Genomic DNA, 26,298 nt, shown 5'->3' on the forward strand with positions numbered 1-26,298 from the left:
GTGGGGGCGTTTGGAGCTGTAGTGCGGGGGCAGAGGGGTATTTGAGGGTGTGGTGTAGGGGCAGTGGATGAAAGGTATTTCTGGATATGGTGCATGGTTGGGGCAGAGGGCTGAGACGTCGGAAGTGTAGTGTCTGGGTGGGAATATTTGGGCATGAGGTGTGGGGGATATTTGAGGGTATGGTGTGGGGCACAGAGGTGTATTTCTGAGTGTGGTGAGGAGGGGGTTGAAAGAGGAGCAGAGTGTGGGTGGTGTGGAGACATCCAAGGTATGGGGACACCTGTGTGTGGCTGGAGGGAGTTTATTTTTACTGCTGGGCAAAATACTTTATTTTACTATTCAGTCTTGTGAAGAAAGGCATTGTTTTCTAGTAGCTTTACAGTATGAGAAGTGTTTCAGGCTCACTCTTACAATCACTGCTTTGGTGAGGGTTTTCAAAGTGACTTTACCCTGGGGAAAACTTATGCATTTATGGTATAATTAACCTGGTAAACATATGAGACTCTAACAACCCCAGAGGTAAGAGGCTGATCTCATTTTTCTTTGCAACTTGTGTCTTCTGAACATGACACGAACTCTGATGTTATCTACTTTGAAGTACATGCTGGCTGGTCTGTGTGTGAGAGAGAGGTATGCATACTGGGATCAAATCATGTAGCTTTTCAAAATTTTACATATATGTATTATATTTGCATTTGATATTGAAATCTCAAACTGCAGTTTAAAGATCAGATGAAAATTGTGGTTATGACTCATTGAATTTCCAGATTGATGTAGCTTTGAAGGGGTTGGCCTTCGCATGGACCTGTCTTACATTAGGAAAAAACTTTTTTCTTTAGTATGACTGGCAGACTGGCAAGACAATCCTGTGGTTAAGACATGGTATTGTGACTTGATTGGAATCTGGGCTGATTATTTAGCTAAGCAAAATATCTTTGAATGGATGATGCATTTACCTGCCTGTTTGACTGTAGGTAAAGTCTGGCTGTAAAACTATAACTAATCTAATTTTATTTACAATTTAAGTTAACAAGCATATAGATTTCAATTTTGTTGGAATTTTACAATATAGTTAAGTAGTCAGAATAAGAAAGCATATATGACAGCCTGAATAAACATAGTACAAAACTTTCCTAAAAAGCATGTAGTACCTGTTGACATTCCTGGAAAGAAAATGCTGTCCCATTCAAACTGCTTTTTTTTTTTTTTTTTTTTTTTTTTTCTTTCAAGGCTCCATCTACAAGGGAACTAAACCATGAAAGTCAAACTGTTTTTAAAACAGTTGTGCTTGATCTTTATTGTCCAGACACACCATTTTGGTGTAAACCATTTAAACAAATGCTATTCAGTTCCAAGTGTGGATGAGGTTTTAGTAGTTCTTGCATTTATTAGAATTTGATAATGGTATTGTGAAGATTGTTCAGTTGCTTATGCAAAACTAAAGTTAAAGTAAAAGCATTAGTTTTTAGATTCTCTTCATTTAGATTTTGTCCACGAGTAACTTAATCCCAAAAGCATAGTCACTTCCAAAGATATTAGTAAGCCATTATACTTGTATTGAAGTCAACTGCACCATATCTGCTTTGTCATTGGATTATTGAGCTCATTATATGAACTTTTTAGTCCTTTTTAATGAAGAGATAAGTTTATATTCTTTGCCTTGTTCTACGCACTGCTAAATAATATATTTTATGCTGGAAGACAGAGCTATATTTGAACAAACAGTTTTGACCACACAAGTGGAAGCAATAGCTTTGCACAATTAAGTCACAATGTGAATCTGTTGTATTTGTCTACTTCCTTTTTATAGACTTAAGCTACGCTTTACCACAGTGCAGCACAAAAAGCTGTCTGAGATGAAGCTTTGCTCTGTAACTTCCAATTGTTGTATGATTAAAGGTAAAACTGGTCTTGGTTGATTTTACTGATTATAATAATTTAGTTTATGACAACACATTTTTAACTGTGAGTTTATTTGCAATGTCTGAGATTTGAAAGCTAGTTTTCATTTTAATTAAGGTAGGGCCCATGTCTATACTTATTTTGTCCATCAGTTGATTTCTCCCCCTGACCCCCTTCTCTCCCCAACCAATGGGCTTTCAGTTCATTCTGAACTATATTCAACAGTCTGCAAAGACAGTATTAAGACTTTGGTTAGGATTATTCCTTTCAATTATGCTGTGGGTTTTGAGGCTGTAATTTTTGACAAATTAAAGGGGTACCCTCTGGAAATCTAGTAACTTCCAAAAAGTGAGTGAAAAGTAGTAGCAGATACTTCACCTGTCCCTGTGACTCCCTGCCAACTGTTATGGCTTTGAAACACACACACACACACACACACACACACACACACACACATATATATGAGATGACAGAGGCATAACTGACAGTACAGGGGAGACTGTGAACTTGACAGTATCTTATATACAGTCATTTACACTAAGTAAACAAGCAGAAAAGAAAAACTATATTAAACTGGAAAAGACCAAGAAAACATTTATCTTCAATATAACAATAGTAGGATAAATAAAGGTTGGACAGGTGTGGTTTTAAAAAACTTGATACTGTTTGTGTTAGCAGCAACTAGGTGGGTCAATAATTGAATGGGAGACGTCTCAGGCTACGTCTACACTACCGGGGTAAGTAGACCTACGCTACTCAACTCCAGGTACATGAATAACGTAGCTGGAGTCAACATACCTTAGGTCGAGTTACTACGGGGTCTACACTGCGGGGGGTCGACGGGAGAGTTTTTCCTGTCGACTCACCTTACTCTTCTCATCGGGGTGTAGAGTACAGGGGTCAACTGGAGAGAGATCTGCTGTTGATTTGGGGGGGTCTTCACTAGACCCGCTAAATTGAAATCGATCCACTGGTGGTCAGAACGTTGATCCTGGCTGTAGTGTAGATGTAGCCTCAGAAACACTTCTGTGCTACAGAAAACGATGATTCAGTAGTTGTCGCTATTCAGTACTGAACTAATGCCTCAGCATGGTGTTTGGGAGAACTATATTGTCGGAGTCTGCTTGGGCTAAAACTTTACAGTTTATGGTCCTTGTGTTGCTTTTGCTGCTGTTAATGATCTCTAAGACCTTTCGTTATTGGTTTTTACCGATTTATTTATTTATTTATTTATTTATTTTTTAATGAAAAATTCCCAGATTTTTGAAAAAGCCAGTATTTGGGTTTTACTGTTTTTTTGTTTGTTTTTTTTAAATGTGAATTTTGGCTTTTTTGGAATCCAGGAATTGTCCACAGGGGAAGCGAACAGGGCTGAAGGGCTGGTGGAGTAAGGAGGGGGCGCTGTCCTGCAAGAGGGCCAGTACTCAAAAAGGTGCAGCCTTCTGCTCCGTACCTGACCTTGGCCCTTCAGCGCAGTCCCATTCACTTCCCTTGTACAGAGTAGGAGCAAGATGAGCAGGGAGCTGAGTCCTGGCAGCTGAGGTGGCCTGACTGCTGCATGGAGCAGAAGGCTTCCTCGGCTGTCTCATAATGAGTACCCCCTCACATCGGCTGTCCTTTCTCTGTTTTTACCAATTTTCTACTGTTTTTTACACTTTTTGAATAAAAGCTGACAAATTCCCAGCAAATTTAAAAAAAATTAAACCAGAAATGAAGGGGTTTAAAGATCACTCAGCATTATTGTACAAGTGTAGAAGTGTTACCTTGGGTAAAAATCCAACTTACCTAAAATCACTCTGGTAGTTTTAGTAGAAAAATGTATTCTTTGTTTCTTATTTTAAGCTGGTGTGTTCCTCTGTGTTATTACAGTTGGGTTGTTAACTTCATCCACCTTTAGATATCTCCAAGGAAATCTTTTATCAGTATAAATTTGTGAAGCATCTTGGGATATTTTAGAATACACAGTGCAATGTAAATAAAAGACTTAGTGACATGCAGGTATGTAACAATTGATTATAATATATATGGTGATACTGCATAGGCTTAAATGTTTGAGATGGTGAAAAATTGCTACTTCCAATAGTAAAGGCTAATTGCAAAGTTGTAGGTGGTGGTCTATTAATTTTGTAATAAAAATAAACTGCTGATGTCCCTATCAAGCCATGGGGAAAATTGAGTGAAAGGTATGAAAAAAATGACTGTCTTTTTATTCCCTGGCTTAATTATTAATTGTAAAAGGGAAAAGCATGACGGGGGAGGGGAGGGAAGGGAGGAGAGGAGAGGCTATTCAAGTGCAGGCTGTGACTTTTCTTAGTAGCTCTGACTGGATTACAAAAGGAGAGGAGGTTTTGTCACCAGAATAATAAAGGGTGACTATACCACAGGATAAATATATAATAAGCCAACAGAACAATTTTTGTAGATTGGTAGTACAGGAAAAGTTTAGGGCATCACCTATATGCATAAAAAGTCTCTTCATTTAATAGAGAATGAAATGCTGGTTATAGGAGTGCCAAGCACATCAAACATTCAGAATTTAGTGTATTGCTAAAAACTCCATGACTGTCTCTAAATTGTTACTTGAAGTTTTTGGGGCCCGGTTTTGCAGAACTGATGATGCACATAACAGCAAACAGTTTCTTCAGCAAGCCAGGAACTTTGTGGAAAATCAATTAATCTTACAGCAAGGAAACTTTTCAGCCTGTGGAAGTGTGCACTTTCTTTGATTCCAACAATCTGTCAAAATAATAGTCTGTCAGCATTTGACTTTAACAGTAGCTTGTGATGAGAGACAGTGTCTTTTCTGTAAAACTGTTTGATGAATAATTAGCATAATATAAAAATATCTTTATAAAGGTCAAGTGGAGTTTGGAGCCCCACAAATCCTTGTTCTTCGTTGTTTTATAGATCTATGAGAACACACAGTATAATTAATTCACGATCCTTAATGCCAAAAATGTGGTAGCTCAGATATTTGTTGCCTAGAATATAACTACTATTGTACAAAATGGAGAAATAGTTAAAATATCGTCACTAAGATCCACATTATGCTGGCAGTCTGAAAATAATCCATGCTTCAAGTTTTTTATAACTGAAGTATAATTAAACATCTCTGCTACCCATCAGTTTCCAATCTTTTTCAAAAGTGAATGAGCTTAGATTAGACCTATAACAATAAATAGCAGAATCCTAGTGACTATGGTCAGACATGCAGGGTTTTAAAATACTCATATTACAGTTAATTTTTAATCTTTTGCTTTGCATTAATGTGTTTACATTTTATTTCATATATAAATGGGAGTCGTTCGGTTTTTCAGGTGAGTTGGATTTCTGTACAGACATTGAAATGAATAAGTACAAGAGGTATGAGCAAGGCTCTATTTCTAATAAATTTTCATACTCTTAAGGGGATCTTTGAAATTATGACTTTGAAGAACTATTTAAAGTAACTTTCTTATAGGCTTAAGGAACTCTTAATATATGATGAAACCTAATTATTTGTGTAAACATTTACTTATGAATTGGTATACTATTTTGCCAAAAAGACTTTCCAGTTAGTGGTAAGCAGAGCACCAGGATTTTGTTACTATGATGGAAGGAAACTTGGTTCATTTTCTTAACATTGAAGAGTACTTTCCCCTTCAAAGGAGTTGCAGAAGCATCTACAATGTGTAGGTGTTTCTCTAATGTTGGAGGAACTGCATTAAGTTTTCTGACTGAAAGAATTACATTAGCTACTTAGCTTTGACCGAATGTTATCTGAATAGGGAGGTGTAGGTCTTGTGCACATTTATGGCCGTCAGTTTAAACAGTTTCCAGGTTGGAACTTATGCCTGACTGACTAGAAAAAATCTGAAGTTTTAGGCATTACATGGAGCAGGTTGGTTCAGTGGCTTTGGAGCAAGCATTGGACTGGCTCAGTTCCTGCTCTGCTGCAGACTTCCTGTGTGACTTTGGGCAAGCTACTTAGTCTCTGTGCCTCAGTTATAAGATGATCAGATAACTACCTTAGATTGCAAGAAGCAGGGGAAGGGGGCAGGGGCGGGAGAAATCCGAGAGGGCACAAAAACTGGGGCTTTGGGGACACACCATGCTAGGGAAATGGTATCATTAAGGCTGATAGGACAGCAGAGTGGGAAAGGGCATATAAGGGGGCATGGACTGAAAATCTACAGTAGGAGGGGAGAAAATAAAGGCAAATTTGTTGAAAATATTTTGCTGGGTAGAACTGCAATTCTATTTTTTAAAAAAAGATATGCGGTTCCATTGTGTGTGTGTGTTTGTACTATCAGAGATGCTCAGTTCATTAGAAAAGCATAATTTTTACTTGTATTCAGTCCTGCAGACTTGGTCTTGTGAGTTGCCTAGTTTTGTATCTTGAATTTTGACCTCAGTGGTGCTATGCACATTCATTTTCTTTGAATTGTGCCTTGAGTTGACACCTGTGCAACTCTGAGTGACCTTAATGTGGTTGCACAGGTGCAACTGATTAGAGCTTAGTAAACAAATCTGATGCACAGAAGGAATAGACTGTAGCTCACTCTCTATTAGTTTGTTTGCTCTGCAATTTTATAGATCTTTTTAAAAAGGAGAGAGCGGAAAACACTAAAAACTGTCATTACTAACATTCAGCTCTCAATACATAAGCAACTGTCTGAGTGAGGTGGTGGTGTTAAATGTATCCTTTTTGCATTTGGGCTGTGCTTTAAAGTTAGGGTATTAAAGCTCAAATTTTAGCTAGCAACTTTTTTACTAGTTCTGTTGGACTTATAGCCAAAAAACTTTGAAATGAAATCTGATCTGTTGAATCCCCTATATTTGAAAGAGTGTAGGAAGAGAATCAATGTTCTCCCCCAAAACAAAAATAAATGTAAAGGCCAGTTTGTTTTAGAGGTGGGTGAAGTAATTCTATACAGTACATAAAGTGCTTTGGGATCTTTCTGGATGAAGTGTGCTATATAAATGTAAGATAATATTACTAATACTTGCAGAGAACAGAGTTATCAAACTTTACAAACAGGAGCTTCAATTGTTAAGATTCTGCTTCAGGTGTAAACTCTTGACTGAGCTGAAATATGCTATAAATTCACATTTTGAATGTGATTATTTTGAAGCATATGCTTTTTCTGGTGTGGGTATTTGGGACCAACACAATCTACATTTATATCTCCAAGGAAACATGGTAGTAAAATACCTTAACTTTCCCAGACAAGTAACAGAGTACTAAGTGCTGTGTACTAACACAGTTATTAGTCATCGAGTCTGTTATAAAAAATGAGCAGTCTTAAAATATTACACTTTAAAGGATACTGTCAAGTATATTTAACTCTTGTAGGAGGATATATAATAAACTGAACTTTTCTCTATTACAACAGTTGATTTGGCAGACTTTTTTTTTTTTACCCAGCATGCAACCGTATGCCTTTGTGCACTGCTTTATGTACTAGTATCAAGAATCTCAAAAGAACTGTTTCATGGGTGTTCGAACTATTTCTTCAACAGTGCTCATACTTCTTGGTGTGTGAATTCTCATTTTGGGAGGGGCTAAAAAAATGTTACCTTAACTGTTCTTTAAGAATTTTCAAGCTAATTCAGCTTATACACAGTTAAGTCAGTTTTGCAGTCAATAGTATTTTCATATTGTCTAACAAACTTTGTACTTATGTCAGTGCTTTCAGACTATAGGAGTTCATTATTTTGTGGGGTTTTCTCTGTTTTCTACTATATGCCAAATGTTTATCTTATTATGGGTGGCTCAGAGAAGGAAACTAACTTGTTAATTTAAGGGTGGTGAAAACAGGAGTGAAGTAATGGTATGAAAATTTGGTCATGGTTGAAGGGAGCTTAGAGTCCTCATCCCCAGCATGTGCTAAAAAATGGAGTGGTATGAGCCAATGTAACTATGGAGTGATCCAAATAACATGAGGTAGGCCAGGCCTGATTATTACTTCTATGAACTTTATCACTGTAGTATCTGAGGTGATAGTAACATGACTTCAAAAGCTAGCCAGAGCTAGGATGAGACCTATAATCTGTTGGAATAGATGGGGGTTCTGGTTCATGCTCTAATACTAGGAAGTCCCACTGTGAACTCCCCTTTGGTTACAAGTATATATAAGTAGGACCTTCTTAAATTCTTGATTTTGGGGTATTTCTTTTGTTTTATCCATTGATATTTTATTTCTCTTTATTATATTTACATAAAATACTTCAGTCTGTATACAAATAAAAACTGAATAAATTCCAGTTTATCAATACTGTATTATTATTTTTCTTTAGAAGTATGCATTAAGCATTCCATGTCTTGAGACACTCACCAACCCCTACGACAGTTAGCCATCCCAAAATACCCTGGACACTGTGGACTGGTCAGTTCCCCCCCTTGAAATGTATCTGGTACTTCAGCTCCCAGATAATCCCCACTTCTCTGTCCCTACTTAGTGAGATAAATACCATGGGGCACCATGGATCTTCCCAACCCCTACTGCTTCCTTCTCCGGTCCCCATCGCTGACTCCAAGGACCCCACTCCAGGCACCTCCATCCTCCCTTACATATTCCCCCCTCTCCTTTTGAGCCTCATCTCCCATAAACTCCTGTTAACCCCAGAAACCCCTCTCATACCCCCTTAAATATTATCCATCCTCCATTGAGCTCCAGCCCCCCGTTAGTCCCAGGAACCCCAGCCTCCCCCACTAACCCTCTTCCCCCAGAGGGATGAGAGGCCTGAGGGTTGGGATGTCTGGTCCTCATCCCAGGGTTTGGGAGACCCTGGGTGAGGTGGAGGATTAAGAGTGAGCCTGCCCTGCACTTCTCCCACAGTGGCTGCTTCTGTCCCCCCAGGGCTGGACCAAGCTCCCCACTTCCGGTTTTGTAATCTGGTGCACAGGCTCTAGCACCACTCAGATTCGACCCAGCCATTCCTCAGTCTTGATGGCAGCGGGGTGGGGCCAGGCCAAATTAGTCAGTTGTGCTGCAACCCCATGTGCCAGGTTGCAAAGCCTGGAGTGGGTAGCTTAGCCCAGCCTCATGGGACAGGTACTGCCACTGCAGATTGTTTTTTTTGTTTTTTGTTTATGTTCTGTTTCATTATTTTGTGTTTCACATTTGTAAAATATACAGGATTCTGTATATAAAGATATCTTTTAAAAACCTATTCTAAGGTCAGTGTAGACAGGAGCTTTAGATTGCTATATTGTCAGTGCCAAGCTCCTATATTCAAGTGTCTAGTAATATGCATAAGGTGCTCTATTGATAACAAAAATATATAAATACACTATATAGATTAGATTTACCAGACACCATAAACTGTTCAGCCCCAGTTTCAGAATGTGTGTTAAATTGTCTTGTTTTCAGACCCTATTGATATAGAAATTGCATTAAAGCACAAATGTACATGAATTGAAAATGCATGTATTTTATATAGGATCAAAGATACTGGTGTATTAGGACCAGTTGGCCTTTATTTTTCACTTTCCCAATTCTTCTCAGTCCCTTTCAGTCTGTCTTTCACCCTACTCTTTCTGCTCAGGTTGCTTTCAACAAAAGGCAAGAGTAATTCTCTCCTGTAATTCAGTTGCCTTGAGAGTTGTCACTTTCTCCTTTTCCTTGTGTTTTCAAACAGTTCTTGGTTTTGTTTTGATGTTTTTCCTATCTGCCCACACTTTCCTCAGCACCCTTTTGGAGCTCTACTTTCTAGGGTGGATACAAATCATGACTAAAATTTTTATTATTACTTTTTTTTTAATTTAAATCAAATTTCTTGTTTACATATTGCTAGTTCTTCACTTCCATTTTATGATCTTAAATTGTCAAAGTGGATTGTCAAGTAGCCTGTGCTCTGTCCCTCCTTTGTAAAGAGCTTTGAGATCTACTAGTGAAAACGATGTCTAAAAGCTAGATGATATTATTATTTGCGGCCAACATCGCCATCATTATACTGTACTTCCACAAGTAAAGAGCTGAAATGCTTCAACCATCAGGTTTTGCCGTTTGAAGTCAATGGGACTTATGTTCCTAAACCAGAGGTGGCTAAACTACGTCCCGGCGGGACCCTCCTGCCCAGCCCCTGAGCTCCTGGCCCGGGAGGCTAACCCCGGCCCCTCCCCTGCTGTTTGGAACAGCCTGTTCCCCCTCCCCCACAGCTTCAGCTCACCCTGCCGCGGCGCAATGCTCTGGGCAGCAGGCTGCAAGCTCCTGGGGCAGCGCAGCTGCAGAGCCAGGGCTTGACCTGGAGCTCTGTGCTGCATGGTGGCGTGGCTGGCTCCAGCCGGGCAGTACGGCTGTAGCGCCGCCAGCCACCGGTGCTCCAGGCAGCGCCATAAGGGAGCAGGGGGCATTGGATAGAGGGTAGGGGAGTTCGGGGTGGTGGTCGGGGGCGGGGGTGTGGATAGGGGTCGGGGCGGTCAGAGGGCAGGGAACAGGGGGGTTGAATGGGGGCAGGGGTCTTGGGTGGGCAGTCAGGAAGGGGGGGTTGGATGGGGTGGCGGGGGGCAGTCAGGGGTAGGGGTTCCGGGGGCAGTCAGGGGACAGGGAGAAGGGGTGGTTGGATGGGGCAGGGGTCCTTGGGGGCAGTTAGGAATGAGAGGAGGGGTTGGATGGGGTGGCGTGGGGCAGTCAGGGGCAGGGGTTCCGGGGGCTGTCAGGGGACAGGGAATGGGGGGGTTGGATGGGGCAGGAGTCCTGGGAGGACTGTCAGGGGGCGGGAAGCAGGAGGGGTCGGATAGGGGGTGGGGGCTGGGCCATGCCTGGCTGTCTGGGGAGGCACAGCCTCCCCTAACTGGCCCTCCATACAATTTTGGAAACCCGATGCGGCCCTCAGGCCAAAAAGTTTGCCCGTCCCTGTCCTAAGCACTCTTTAAAAATCCCATCCTAAAAGCAGGCTGAAGAGCCTAATTATGGGCTCCAGTTTTTGAAAACTTTGGCCTATATTAAAAAATTGTTGTTGTAAATTACTGAAAGTTTAAATAACTTTTTATTCTTAAAACAAAATTGTTTCACTGTTGAAGTGACACAGTTTTTATGCCACTAGATGACAGGTTCTTAATAAAAATACACTGAGTCCCTGATGCTGCAAACACTTACTTAACTTTAAACAATGGGACTATTTCTGTGAGGAAAGTTATGTATCTGTTTAAGTGTTTGCAGGACCAGGGCCTTAATTTTCAATATTTGGATTTTTCCATACAGCAGTTTTATAAAATTGATACCCTACTGATAGTGTCATGAAAAAAAGCTTTCATATTTTAGTTTACTATGCATTTTAATCAAAAATTGCAATATCACCAATTTTCAGATTAGTTTTACAAAGCCTTGACAGGATTTAAATCAATGAAGGCTTTTTTTAATCAAGTTATTTCAGTCATGCTTTAAATCTCTCTACTCTGCTACTTTGTTCCTTTTCCTTGTCCCCCTCCTTTCTTTTCCTCTTTCTTCTTTTGTACTTCCCAGAATGATCTCATTCATTCCCTGCCACTGATTTTTATGACCTCTTCATTGATTCTTATATTTATCTATCCAACTCCAGTTCTCCACTTTCTATAGTTAATCTTGAATGACATCACTAAACCGAATATAGTAACTTCACATGATGAAAAGTAAAATCCTGATCTTTCCTCCTAAAACTCTGTTCTTCCATCCACCTATTCTGTCACTGCCAATATTACAACGTATCTTTTTGTCTGCCAGTCTAACTCATTCCTCTTTCTCTAACCTGTACAGGGCTCCAAGACATCTTCAGAGTACTTCATCCTTTCCTCTACATCCTGATTTCCAAGACATTAGTCTATATTTATGTGATCTTTGCAGCCAAGATTGATTCATAATGCAGCTGCTAAGCGCTCTGTTCTAACCAATGCTTTCTCTACTTTGAAAGCTCCTATAATTCCACATCTGCATTTATCTCCACTGTTTCCATCCTTTCTTATGCGCCACCCAAGTGTCCCTCTTTGTGCCCTGCTTATTTTTCACTTGCTGTTGACTCAGGTCTCCCCTTAAGCCTAGAATAGCCTCTTATATTTAAAGCTTCTTGTCTTTCCTCCACAAAACTTCCAAACCCTCCTTATTGTGAAGCATTTGAACTGAAGTCACACACTAGTCTGTGTGTGTACTATCTAGTCTCACTTGTGCCTTTAGACTTTAAGCCTTTTATGGATGAGACTGTTATCTGTTTGCCACTTGTTTCCTATAGACAGTGCTCCATCCATAAGCTATCTACTGACAAACATTTCTAGTGTCTTATTGTAGCAGTAGGGCATTGGTTGTAACATGCACTTGGGTTTATCTAGTGGGGGACAGCCAAGTCTTTTTCCTTGTTTTAATTATTGGCTTTTGTCTTAATGGATGGTGGCTTGTCTTTTACTTTAGCTATTTGAAGAATGCTATGACAGTGAAAAGTTTTACATCATGGTAGGGCTTTTTCTGATTTAATGTGGAAGGCCGTTCCAAAGCCTTGGACTTTTCTTTTGTTGTTTGTTTGTACCAGGGCTAAATTAGCAAACCAGATATTCATAACTGCTGTGGCTGGCTCCAGAACAAGAGGCAGTTATTGAGCTAGCCTCAGCCTTCCCCACTTGTAGATGAGCACTTGAAATGGATTGAGTTTAGAGGAGGAGCCAAAGTAGGTCATGAAGCATCCCACTTATGAGAAGGGCCTCTAATTCATGTATCAGCTGTAGCATCTTCCAGAAATTCTTATTTAGGCCCAGATAAAATTACAGTAGTCCAGCTGAAGGTGCTGATTGGGCCAGGTCATAAGAATGGCTATACTAGGTCAGACCAATGGTCCATCTAGCCCAGTATCCTGTTTTGTGATGGTGGCCAGTGCCAGTTGCTTTAGCAAGAATGAATAGAACAGGGCAATTATCGAGTGATCCATCCCCTATCGCTTCTGGCAGTCAGAGGTTTAGGGATAACCGATGGGGTTATGTCTCTGACCATCTTGGCTAATAGACATTGATAGACCTATCCTCCATGAACTTGTATCATTTTTTTGAATTATACTTTTGGCCTTCACAACATCCCCTGGCAATGAGTTCCACAGGTTGACTGAGTGTTGGGTGAAGTACTTCCTTGTGTTAGTTTTAAACCTGCTGTCTGTCCATTTCGTTGGGTGTTCCCTGATTCTTGTGTTATGTGATGGGGTAAATAACATTTCCTTATTCACTTTCTCCACACCATTCATAATTTTATAGATCTCTATCATATCCCTCCTTAGTCGTATCTTTTCTAAGCTGAGCAGTCCAGCCATCCAGGCAGAGTGAATGGAATTTTCTTGCTAATAGAGTGTATCCAGACTGAGTAACGAGTCCAGAGTGGCTTCAAGGTTGTGCAGAGTCTTAACTACTAGGGCAGATGACTTCAGTTGAGTGTGCGATGCTGGTGCTTCCTAGTTCTTTGTAGTGCATGCATCTTTTAACCAGCTAATATCACTTCCATCTCACCTGGCTTCAGTTTGAGCCAACTGTTTATCTGTTCTTAAATTTCAGTTATTCCCTGAGATCTAGGAGACTGTGCTATCTGTACTGAATGAAAATGTGTAAAACAACGTATGGTTGCTGTATTGTTGGTATTCTAACACGTCTCATCTTGCAAGAAACTGTAGTTGTTGCAACGCAAGAGTGAGTTCTATGGGATTTGAAAAATCAGCGATGCAGGTGAAGAGTAACAGCTATTTATGACTCTTTAGAGCATATTAACAAGGCAAGAGAATATTTAGCTTAACATTGTTCTGATAGCTTCTGCCAGGACATACATATAGGTCAGCAGTATTTGGGAGGGAGGGGGGAGAGTGAATATTTCAACATAGGCTTTACCCTACAAGAAGGTCACTCATCAGTGCTATTTCTGGGTTATGACCTGGCTTCAAACTAGAATGGATGCTTGCTATTGCTGAAGGTGGTTCACTGCCACCTTTTCAATAATCTTGCACAAAAACGAAAGGATTGGGATGGGATGCTGGTGAGTGAGGTCAGCTGTGGATTTTTGGAGGGTGGGGGTGTTGAGCTTGATTTCTCATGTATTTCAAGGTGTTCATAGAATTCCTCTCTCAGAAAGCCATTGACTGTTTTTGTTTGCATTGGGCAAAGATTCTCCCCTTTCACTGACCATTCAGGGGACATGGACTCAGCAATATGTTCTAACCCCACCGGTTAATGTTTCTATTTTCCTCGCTTGTCAAAATGGGCCAAATTTTAACAGCGTGTGTTCTGCAAGTTTCTTTTCATCTCAAGGATGTTTAACTCCAGGCTGAAGAGCTCCTGTCTGATTTGCTTGACTGCCATAGGTAGTAAAGTGGGAGAAGGGGAGCTATCTATCCTTTGTTAGACACTCCCCATAGCTCATGAAGAGCCAGTTGAGCAACCCCCAGAGGCTGGCAGGTAATCAGTCCATAGAGTAGCCAGAAACTTTTCCCCTTCCCTGCAATGGAACAGGTGACCAACAGGGGAGCTGCTGAGCAGCTGCAGCAAGTAAGGGACAACAGCTGCTCTGAGCACTCTCAGCTTTCAAACTACAACTGCTCTTGGGGCTGCCAGGGAAATTGTGTGAGGCAACTTGGGAGGTGGCACTGCCTAGCTCCTGCCAACAGTGATGAAGCTGGTTCAAACGATTGGGTTTAAAAATCACAGAGCAGGTTAAGTAAAACACTTTGAGTTTATAATCCAGTACAATTATTTTGAACATAGTAGTTCCCAACGGCCATAATTAAGAGTTTTGAAGACCACAGATGGGATATCACTGATGAAAATGATTAATTCACAAACCGTAATCTCGACTTCTAGCCTTTTCTATTGTGAAGTTTTCCTTTTAACTTATGCTTTCTCTGTGTTAAATTGTTGTGCATGTAAATAGCTTTAAAGATAGGGTACTTTCACATTATGATTTAAATATCTGCAAACATCTTCTGTAGTAAGAACATCTTAGTCCTTGAAGCTAAGTATGTATGTGTGAACTGAGAATATTCAGTACTTTTACTGTACATCAAAGTATATTTTCATATACATCATGTTAATGTTTTAAAATAAAATCCCTTTCAAATGCCAATGCAACATTTTATAGAAAAGACTTCTGGTAGCAATGTACCTTCCTGTACTCTTATCAGCTACTTCTCAGGAAAAGGTTTTTGAGAGAGTTAAAGGTTAAACACAAAGTTCAAACACTCTGGCATATTCAAACATGGCAGGAAGTGGAGGTGATGATTATGTTAACACAAAAATCACAAGAATGGAAAATTTGTATATTAATATTACACATGAGAATACAAAGATTTGAGGAAATAAATGTAGAGAGGAAAAGAAAATTGAAAACTTGAAAGGTGGGGGGGGGGGGAATGGTAACCATACATATTGTATTGGTTTGTTACTCCAATCTCTCTTTTTGTTAGCATTAGTACTGTTAGCATAAGATAACAGTACTAATGCTAACAAAGTTAATAATTTAGACTCTGATCATGTACTGAAATTTACATGAGCAGACCTTTGTGCTCATGTGGAGTTCCGTTGAATTCCGGGGTGCTCCATGTGGGTTCCATCGTCATTGCCTCCATTGTTCTCAGTGCAGGACTGGTGCTTTAACTGGCAAATGAGGTATCAGACTGGGAAATTGTTAGAAACACCTGGTACTTCCTTACATTTTATAGGACACTCTTACTGGAATGTGTGTAAGAGTACACCCAGAAGAAGCCAGCCTAAATCTAAACAAGAAGCCCAGAGAGCAGGAGCTAATTTTACTTAGGACTTATGTAAACAAATACAAAGAACATTAACTGACCAGTCTCAGTTACATGGCTTAAGAAATGCTTCATTTCCTAGTTTTTCACTGGGAAGCTATGGATTAGGATTAGTAATGCTAGACTTAATACCAGCTATTTGAAGGTATGGGGAAAATCAGGAATACTTTTTACTTCCTTGAAAACTAGTATTGGATTTTAGAAGGAAAGCAAAGGAGTTCATATGCTGCTTTATAGATTTAGACCCTGATCTAGCAAAACATTCAGGCATATGCTTGATTAGAACCATAGTCATACAGGGTTTTAAAAAGCACCTAGGTGATTTAGGAGTAAAAATCTCAGACTTTCAATGGGACTTGTATTCCATAACTCCCTGTAATACTGATGAAATTATATTTGAATTATAACATTTTATTTTTTAGCTTAACTGCTGGTGGAATGTTAGATTGGTGGCCTTGGAACCAAGCTCCTTATTCAAAGAAGAAGAATAGTATGGGACTTGAGCAACTCTGCCATGCCACTTTTGAAAGGATCTCTTTAGATGTTGTATGGTAGTTCATTGTCTGCATTCTTGGTCTCTCTAAGAATGCCAGTAGTGGTAATGGCATTATGATTTAGTTGCCCCAGAGCAGCAGAACTACAGCTACTAACTCATGTCACATAGTCCACCAAACTGCCATCTGATGGTAACCACTTTTGCCTACTATGAACCTGAGTTGGATTAGAACTAATATTAATTTACTTAAGTGGAATGTTTCTATAACATAATATAATGGTGGTAATTTTTTTACAACTGAAAGTGTTCTACTGTGATCTTTTACACGGGATTCAAATCAAATTTAAATTTATATCTGATACATGTTTATATTCTATGGTTTTCTTTAAGAAAACCATAGAGCATCTTATTAATACAATTACTAATTTTGAACTAGTGTTCTGCAGAAAAAATAAGTTACGAAACTTAATATTGTAAACTATCCTGTAGTTTATGTTGGATTTTTAACAAAGGACATACAGGAATGAAAAGTGGAATAGTTTTGTAAGCCAAAAATTAGAGGATGAAGTTTTGAAGCACATTTTTTTTTCTTGTTAAATCCAGTATACTGACAAGTAAAACAATCCCTCTGTGCTTTGGCCCCAATCCTGCCAAGACTTAAGGCCTAGGCACAGTCATACTGTCTTTAGTGGAACTAATCACATACTTCAAGTTCAGTATGTGAATAAATCTTAGCATTATTGAGGTCTTTGAGAACTGTTCATACTTATGTGCAGTTTCAGAAATTTGTTTTAACAACCCATTACTGTTTAAAATCTTCAGCTATGGATTTTATAAAGTCAGTTCTAGATTCTAGATCATCTCATCAGCCATTCATCTGCTATTCTTCTGTATCCTCTTAAAAATGTAATAGGAAACAATTTTCTTTGAAGACTCTCTAATATTTTTATTTAGCAGATCTCAAATATGGGCTTTTGAAACTTCATTCTCTACCTTGCTGGAAAAAATGGGTACAGTTTTTCTTGTTTCAGTTTCTATGGAGTCTCTGCAGAGAATAGCGTTTCAACCTATTTTGACAGGAAATCAGCTACCAATATTTGCTTTTTATAGACATCCCATTTCTCTGGTGTGCCTATACTACTTAGCAAACAGTTAAGCTGTAATTGTGCCCATAGTGTGACACACAACTTTCTAGGGGGTATAAATGGTGAAATTTAGGAGGACAGGACACCCCCATATTATAAAGCTGCTGCTTTATTTAAACGGAAATATACCTGGTGCTAAGTGTTGCCAAATTATGGGCACAATTTATGTAACAGCCACTCTTGATCTCGCCATTACTTAGTTATCTTTGCATCAGGGAAACATCTCCCCACTCTAAAATGATCCCAAGAGCTTGTGTGTGAACTGTTAACAGTATGGTTACTAGATGAGGCTGTCTTAAGAACGACCATGCATCTGTTTCCACAGTTAGTCATATCAGAAACATACTATGTCTCTGACCTAAGATGTTGATATGTAAATTATACACTGCTTGAGCAAATATTAGTCTTACAGTAAAGTCTAGGGTTTCCTTGACTATTTAATTTAAGCTTTTGAAATTCTACAATATTGTCAATTGCCTTAAATCCAGTGGCTCTCAACCTATTTATCAATGTGGGCTGCATATGCGGCCCACAAAGTGTTACCTGGGCTGCAGGTTGAGAGCCACAGTGCCCCCCATCTAGCCCGACCCCCCCCCCCCAAGCCCCTATGCTCAGTGCCCTCCGCCAAGAGACCACTCCACAGAGTAGGTCCGGAAGCGGAGAGCTGGGCAGGGGGCAGGGACCCTGACCCTGGACCCTGCCATGCAGGGCTGGGGGGCAGCCAGGACCCTGACCTCTGCGGGGACCCTGGACTCTCCCTCCCTGGACTCCGCCCAGGGCCTGCGGCCTTTAGCATACAGCTGAGCTGGGACATAGCTGTGTGCTAATTGGGCTGCATGCAGCCCGTGAGTTAAGAACTGCTGCCTTAAATATACACAGTAATTTTCCTTTTGGAAAAATGAGGTAGCTTACTTCTAGATGAAGGGTTTAAACTCCTTACGATGTCATCAGAAAAATTATGGAAGAAACATCTCCTCAGATATCACCAAGTAAGATGTGCCATTTCACAATTTTGCAGTCTAACTCCTTAGCTAGCAGATAAATTATTTTTATCTAGTTTTTTTTATAAGGTGACCCATCACCATGATATTTCATTTCCTTCCAGGTTTCTGCTTGCTAAAAGCTTAAGTTTCATTGACCATCTTTAAATTCATTGCCATATTTCTCAGTTCTTAAGTATTCCTAGTATGTTCACTTTTTTAATGGTGAGATGGCAGTGATAAAAATTTGATTTATTTTTCTCTGACTTAGGGCTGGTCCACACTACCCGCCTGATTCGGCGGGTAGAGATCGATCTTCTGGGATCGATTTATCGCGTCTCATCTGAACGCGATAGATCGATCCCAGAAGCGCTCCCCCGTCGACTGCGGAACTCCTGCTCGCCGAGAGGAGGAAGCGCTGTCGACGGGGGAGCCTGCCTGCGCCGCGTGGACCCGAAGTAAGTAAATTTAGTTCGATCTAGGAAACGTCGACTTCAGCTACGTTATTCTCGTAGCTGAAGTTGCGTTTCCTAGATCGATCCCCCGCCCCAGTGTGGACCTGCCCTTAGTGAATAAAACTATGGACTAGCGTACATGGTGACAAGGGTTTAGTGGCATACTGAAATTGGAAACTGTAGATAATCACACCCAAGCAGGTGATCCCAAATATAAATATGTAATTAAAAATGTGACTACAAGTACCTCACATCTTGCCATGATGCATGAGTAGGGGTGTGTGTGTGTACACACACACACACACACATATCAGTAGATCTTTTCTCCCCTCTCCCCTCGACCCAATATAAATATAGAGAGAGAGACACTACCTGATGACTTTTAGACAAGGATATAAGCAGTGGAAAAAATGGATGACATTCTAATAAACTTTTAAAGTAAACTTCACAATGTTGCTCAGTAGAGCAGTCTGAAAGCTCCCATTGGTGAATAAGTTTATATACCTAAACTTAATTGTACAGAGTTGAGATGCTAATTAAAATTGGTATTTTTAATCTGTACTGTCCCTTACAAAGTATAGAAGCATAATGCAAGACTATAAACGCTTCCCATCCTGCTTTAAAATATATTGACATCAGGCAAGCTTTCATATGTGAATTTTTAATGTTGGTTTTACTTGGATTTTTAGACCACTATTCCAAAAGGATGGAAACTTGTTTGCTTACAGTGTCATATTTAAGAGCCAGTGACTTTCCTGGCTCCTGAGCATAAAAGCAGAAGAGGATGATGCAATGGTCTGTAAGTGAGATGGAGCAGCAAAAGTTGAAGCAGACAAAATGGGAACAGGTGGTCAGCAGTATAAATAAAGATTCAGAGCTGATTTTCCAAAAAAACACATGATGGCATCACAAATCAATGCCAAAGGTTTTAGTTTTGGGTTTACATAGTGTGAGCATAACTACCTATAGCTGTACATGGATACTTAATTTCCCTCACCTTTTAGTAATATTCAAGAGTGAAAGATTTCTGATTTTTGGCTGAAATTGGTGTACTTCGTACAAGATTTTCATATATAAAGATGGCTGCCCAGAAGCCCCTCATCTGAATTTCCTTTCCCTAAACAGGTTTCAGATGGGTAGCCTTCTTAGTCTGTATCAGTAAAAACAACCAGGAGTCCTTGTGGCACCTTAGAGACTAACAAATTTATTTGGGCATAAGCTTTCGTGGGCTATGGCCCACTTCATCAGATGCATGGAGTAGAAAATATAGTAAGCAGGTATAAATATACAGCACATGAAAAGATGGGAGTTGCCTTACCAAGTGGGGGTCAGTGCTAACAAGGTCAATTCAATTGGGGTGGATGTGGGCCATTCCCAACAGTTGACAAGAAGGTGTGAGTATTAACAGAGGGAAAATTATTTTTTGTAGTGACCCAACCATTCCCAGTCTTTATTCAGGTCTAATTTGATGGTGTCAAGTTTGCAAATTAATTCCAGTTCTGCAGTTTCTCGTTGAAGTCTGTTTTTGAAGTTTTTTGTTCTTGTTGAAGAATGGCCACTTCTAAGTCTGTTATTAAGTGTCCAGGGAGATTGAAGTGCTCTCGTACTGGTTTTTGAAAGTTACAATTCTTATGTCTGATTTGTGTCCATTTATTTTTTTGCGTAGAGGCTGTCTGGTTTGTCCAACGTACATGGCAGAGGGGCATTGCTGGCACATGATGACATATATCACATTGGTAGATGTGCAGGTGAACAAGCCCTTGATGGTGTGGCTGATGTGGTTGGGTCCTATGATGGTGTCCCTTGAATAGATATGCGGGCAGGGTTGGCAATGGGGTTTGTTGCAGGGGTTGGTTCCTGGGTTAGTGTTTCTGTTGTGTGGTGTGTAGTTACTCACCAGTTGCCACCATCAAATCCCAATGACAACACCTTCTTGTCAACTGTTGGGAATGGGCCACATCAACTCTAATTGAATTGGCCTCGTTAGCACTGACCCCCCACTTGGTAAGGCGACTCCTGTCTTTTCGTGTGCTGTATATTTATACCTGCTTACTGTATTTTCCACTCCATGCATCTGATGAAGTGGCTTATAGCCCACGAAAGCTTATGCCCAAAGTTAATCTCTAAAGTGTCACAAGGACTCCTCGTTTTCCCTAAACAGAGTAAGATAAGCTATCTCAGACTGTAGGGCTGTTGACAGATAACTTTTTAACAGCAAAAGACCTATTGTTAAAAGTGAGAAGAAATGTAAATCTGTTATCTAACCCTTTGTGCAAATTAGTGAAAGAATCTTTGATTATCCTATGCTGATCTTGTGTAAACTAATAGGCATGTTGTTCCACCAGTATTTAACACACACATACCGAGGTTCTGAACTCAGGGTATATAAAAACTTAAGTACTTAATGGTTATATTTCAAAGAAATGTATAAAAGTTACTCCTGTGGTGGGAAAAACACTTGATCTTAATTTGACTTGTTCCTATGTGGAAGCTCCCTTACTGAAAATTCTTCTAGTAGTTGAAGCTGTGCTCAAAATGTACAGACCAGTCTTATAATCAGTGAAAATAAACTTTTTGTTTTAATCATTGTTTTTGTTTTGCAGTGTAATGTTCAAGCTCAGAAATGCCTTATGTGGATCGTCAGAATCGCATTTGTGGTTTCCTAGACATTGAAGAAAATGAGAATAGTGGGAAGTTTCTGCGGAGGTACTTTATCCTGGACACGAGGGAAGACAATCTGGTATGGTACATGGATAATCCACAGGTACGACGACCTCTGGAATAAAATTGTGGAAGTTACCAGAAAGTCAAATATTTTTTTGACCTAAAGCAAATCTATTGTATACATGGAAGAGGGTTTCAGAATGAATTTCATCGAATTTGCAGCTCTAAGGAAAAACTTTAAGTAAAATATATGTAGCTAAATCACTTGTATCCCACTTCCTTGATTAGGCTACTCTCTGAAACCCTTTATTTGTAGGGGAAAACTGTAATTAATGTTTCACAGCTTAAATAATTTTGTTTGCATTTGGAGTTCACAGTCGCACCTGGAAAATTCAAGCAGATCTTGTGGTCAGTGTAACATCCATTGTAATGGCATAGATAAGGGATTTGAAATATAGGTATAAGTTCAGAAAACTCCTGAAATCAAATCCAGCTTGTATTGTATAATACCGTATACTGCATGCACATCTATCATTATCAGTACTTAAATATGATGCCTTTTCTCTATGTTGAACAAGATTTATTAATTTGATTGTCTATGGTCCAGGACCAAGGCTTGGGGAAACTTTAAAGCCCAGATATAAAAACTGTTAAAACTTCAGTTTCACAGCACTTTTCAGATTTTACAGAATTAACATCCACTAACTAAAATAATTTTCAGTATTTTTAATGATACCATAGCTTTTTAAATTATACTCTTGATTACCCTCTTGCTTTTCTCAACTGAAATTCTACTATGTTTTAAAATAAAATATCTCATCCTAGAACTATAGGTTAGTGCTTTATGCCGTTACACCAGTTTTCTGCTTCCTACCTCTAATGGTCTGAAACCACAGGCCCTAAAATCAAGTTGAAATTGGTGTATGTGAGGAAGGGTAAGTTAATGAGAACTAATTGAATTATATTTTTAAGGCTTGTTTTGCAAATTAATAGGGCTAGAAATAAATGATATACCACCACAAAAATAAGGAAATAAGATTTAACTTTCAGAACTAGTCTTCATAGTTAGAAATATTTTATTTGACATCTGAATTATTAAATAAGAGCAACCATTCCAAACTCTGGGCATGCTTGGCAAACTATTAAAAGTACGATAAGTACGTAACACTCTTTCCAAAACTCTGTGTGTGCCACCCTGGGAATAATGTGAGTATAGCCAAAAACCAGTGAAATGTCCTACCAGTGGCCCCTTCCCTTATACCAGTGAAATTCTAACTCCTGTACTTTTGCTGACTGCAACTGTGGCAGTGTCTCCTGAAGAAAAAGGTAGTTTCTTAAATAGGTAGGTCCAAAACCATTTATATCTTCATTGGTCAAAAACAATACCTGAAAATCAATCCAGGAAACAGTAGGCAGCTACTATGGATGAGATGTTCAATTTGCTCTCAAAATGACTCACTGTTTCACAAGCAGTCTACCAGATTCTGTATCAGCTACATTTTCTGGACTGATCTAAGATGTGTTCCCATGGAGAGTATTTTGTAGTAGTCTGATATCAAAATGACAAAGACATGGATTAAAGTTGCAAGAGGAACATCTGAAATAAATGAGGACATGACCTTCTGGCTGTGTGGAGATGAGAGAAGCTGATCTTCCCCTGGCTTCTTACTTTTCTAATTGCTTGAAGTTTTTAACCAGATCCCCAGATTGCAAACCCAATACATAGAACCATAGAAGATTAGGGTTGGAAGAGACCTCAGGAGGTCATCTAATCCAAACCCCTGCTCAAAGCAGGACCAACACCAACTAAATCATCCCAGCTAGGGCTTTGTCAAGCCTGGCCTTAAAAACCTCTAAGGATGGAGATTCCACCACCTCCTTAGGTAACCCATTCCAGTGCTTCACCACGCTCTTTGTGAAGTAGCTTTTCCTAATATCCAACCTAGACTTCCCCCACTGCAACTTGAGACCATTGCTCCTTGTTCTGTCATCTGCCACCACTGAGAACAGCCTAGCTCCATCCTCTTTGGAACCCCCCTTCAGGTAGTTGAAGGCTGCTATCAAATACCCCCCTCCCCAATCACTCTTCTCTTCTGCAGACTACATAAGCCCAGTCCCTCGGCCTCTCCTTATAAGTCATTTGCCCTAGCTCCCTAATCATAAATGGCAGATACATACCTTCGCTTGAAGGAGCTGATGTTTTTTCTGCTGTATTCTTTATTGATTTTCCCCAACCAGCCAGCAGTTGTAGTCTTACAGTAGCCAAGTAATCTTGGCTTGGACACAGTCCAGACAGTTTGCAGTCATCTATACCCCAATCTCTCCCAGATGCTGAGCAGTACAATCAACCACTCCTGGTGGATCAGGTGACATTGAGATATAAAGCTGTGTGTGGTTAGCATATTAAAGATGTTTCAACCCATGTCTCCTTTATTGAATTTCCTAACAACTTCACACACATGTTGACAGAGGTGACAAGATGGGCCCCGGAAGAACCTGCAGGAGAGTACCTTCAATGAAGAAAAGTAGTTACCAACACCTCCATCTGAGTGTGTCAAGCACGTTGTGCATAGAGAAACCAGGCCTGTTACCCGTGCTGTAGTTTGCAAGTGTGACAGAACCTAACAGTCAATATTGTCAAAGGCTGTTGACAAATGTAGTAATGTTGTGATGGATAGTTGATGTCCTCCTTCTGGCAATGGATGTTGCTCAAATAATGCCACTAGAGTTGTCTCTGGACCTTAAAACTGTTGGTTCCTCAAACTAGTGTTGGCGCAGGTTTATTATAATTGAAGTACTGTGTCCTTAGGCTAGTGCATTTTTCAGTTTTAATACTTGCCTTTCTTAATGAGGTGTTGATGTTTATTTGGAAACCACTTGCAATCCTTAGATGAAAGGTGTTATGTAATTGCAAAATAGTTACTAAATTCTTAACTCTGATTCCATATTTTCAAGATGAACACACATCTGGATGCATTGTGTATCCATAGATGTTGAAATTTGTAGCAGTCTTCGTACCAAATGTTTGTACCAACCTCATCTGTAGAAGATTAGTTACAAACATTGTAGTTTAACCTCTGCTCGTGCCCAACCCCCCAAAAAACTCTTCATTTGTCTCTTTAAAAAAAGATCTAAATCAGCAATGGGATTTCTGTAGGTTTGAAAAAAATGACAAATACGTACTTTAAAATTTTGCTTCATTTTTGTGCCAAGACCAAGAATCCTGGGATTTGTGATGCTTGGTAAGAAATAATTGCATCATATTTTAAAGCTGTTGTGTGAAATGTTTTGGTGACAGTTGTGTTAACTCTTATTGAGAATCATGAGATCTTAAACTTGGTCTTTAGAAGGTTAATACAGAAGCATGATTTTTAAGCATGTTTTAAAATGAAATTTTTATTTCTGCTTGACACTCTCAAAAAATTTGATTGAAGTCAGTGGAACTACTTGCATACCATGAGCATTTGGTCTTAAGTCTGGGAGCTCAACTTAAGTTCCAGTGGGTTTAATTCTCTTTAGTTTTTGTTATTACTTGTGAATGTTAATAACAAAACTTAGTCTTGTCTATTAAAATAACCAAAGTGGCACTAGAAGCCGAGCTTTGGTGGCACGGCTGCTTTTTGTGAACTTAAATTGCCAATACTCACTCTGGTTTAACTACACAGGTCTTTTACTTCTGTGCAATTGTGTAATTTTACTGCCACTACTTGTGCTTTTGAGCAGTTCAACAGTTATTTCTCATTAGCGCAATCAGCCACTTGAAAAGCAAAATTGTAGCTCATACTTTCAGCTTTGAGAGGTAGCATCCACTATATGGATCTGGAAAAGTTTTATAAATGTAAATAAAAGAAACTATAAGCTATTTGCACAGTATGTGGTACCAATGTGTTTTCTACAGTACAAGAAAACCATTTTAAAAAAGCAAACATGGTATTGAGACATTTAAAGCATGGAGTATAAATCAGCTAAACTAAAAGCTAAAGAGGGGAGGGATAGCTCAGTGGTTTGAGCATTGACCTACTAAACCCAGGGTTGTGAGCTCAGTCTTTGAGGGGGCCATTTAGGGGAGGGGAGAGGAAAGAAACTGTCAGGGACAGTACTTGGTCCTGCTAGTGAAGGCAGGGGACTGGACTCAATGACCTTTCAAGGTCCCTTCCAGTTCTATGAGATAGGTATATCTCCATATATTTATTTAAATTGTGCCATTCAAATATTCTTATGCTATGGTGCCAAGTGTTAGTAAGACTGCATTTGAAATGTGCAATCTTACTATATCCAAAAACACAAATGAAATAGGGACAGTGCAGTATAGATCAAAGTGATTTAAGGCTGAGGCAATCAGAAATTGTAGGTGAAAGAAGAGGAAATAACTTCTGGAAATTAAATAGAACTCTTTCAGATGATTTACATTAATGGGGGGAGTACAACTGTTCCTCTCCTCTCAGCCTTCTGTGGTTATGTCCCATTCACATCAATGGAAACATGCAGAAATGTTGTGAAACGTGCAGCTCTTCAGAATTTGTGTTTAATGATACATACGCTCTATTTTTAGTGTTTCACTCAGGTATTTGTGTTCTCTTAAGGTTAGTGCTCGCACACAGATGAAGGGGTTTTGACTGAAGTTAAATCCACTCATTCGTTCTTGAGCTGTAGAATGAGGGGGGAGGGATAGCTCAGTGGTTTGAGCATTAGCCTGCTAAACCCTGGGTTGTGAGTTCAATTCTTGAGGGGACCACTTAGGGATCTGAGGCAAAATCCGTACTTGGTTCTGCTAGGCAGGGGGCTGGACTCGATGACCTTTCGGGGTCCCTTCCAGTTCTATGAGATAGGTATATCTCCCAAAAAAAAAAAAAAATGGCTGCAGAGCTGCTCTGTGGAGGCCACTTCAGAGAGCTTGTATGAAGCAGGCCCTGGCATCAGGCGCACTCACC

The 26,298-nt window shown here is 39.7% G+C and overlaps 1 protein-coding gene across 3 annotated transcripts in view; it reads left to right on the top strand.

The window, feature by feature from the left end:
• PLEKHA1 (pleckstrin homology domain containing A1) overlaps positions 1–26,298 on the top strand; it is an 80,943-nt gene that overhangs the window by 427 nt on the left and 54,218 nt on the right. For all 3 annotated transcript variants that reach the window (XM_024216982.3, XM_024216983.3, XM_024216984.3), the window contains exon 2: positions 21,307–21,467. In XM_024216982.3, coding sequence (XP_024072750.1) covers positions 21,327–21,467 — 141 coding nt within the window. In that variant the 5' untranslated portion in view covers positions 21,307–21,326. The remainder of the gene's footprint in view (positions 1–21,306; positions 21,468–26,298) is intronic.

Source organism: Terrapene carolina, unplaced genomic scaffold, assembly GCF_002925995.2.
Source record: "Terrapene carolina triunguis isolate 2854851 unplaced genomic scaffold, T_m_triunguis-2.0 Scaffold95, whole genome shotgun sequence".
Lineage (NCBI taxonomy): Eukaryota > Metazoa > Chordata > Testudines > Emydidae > Terrapene > Terrapene triunguis.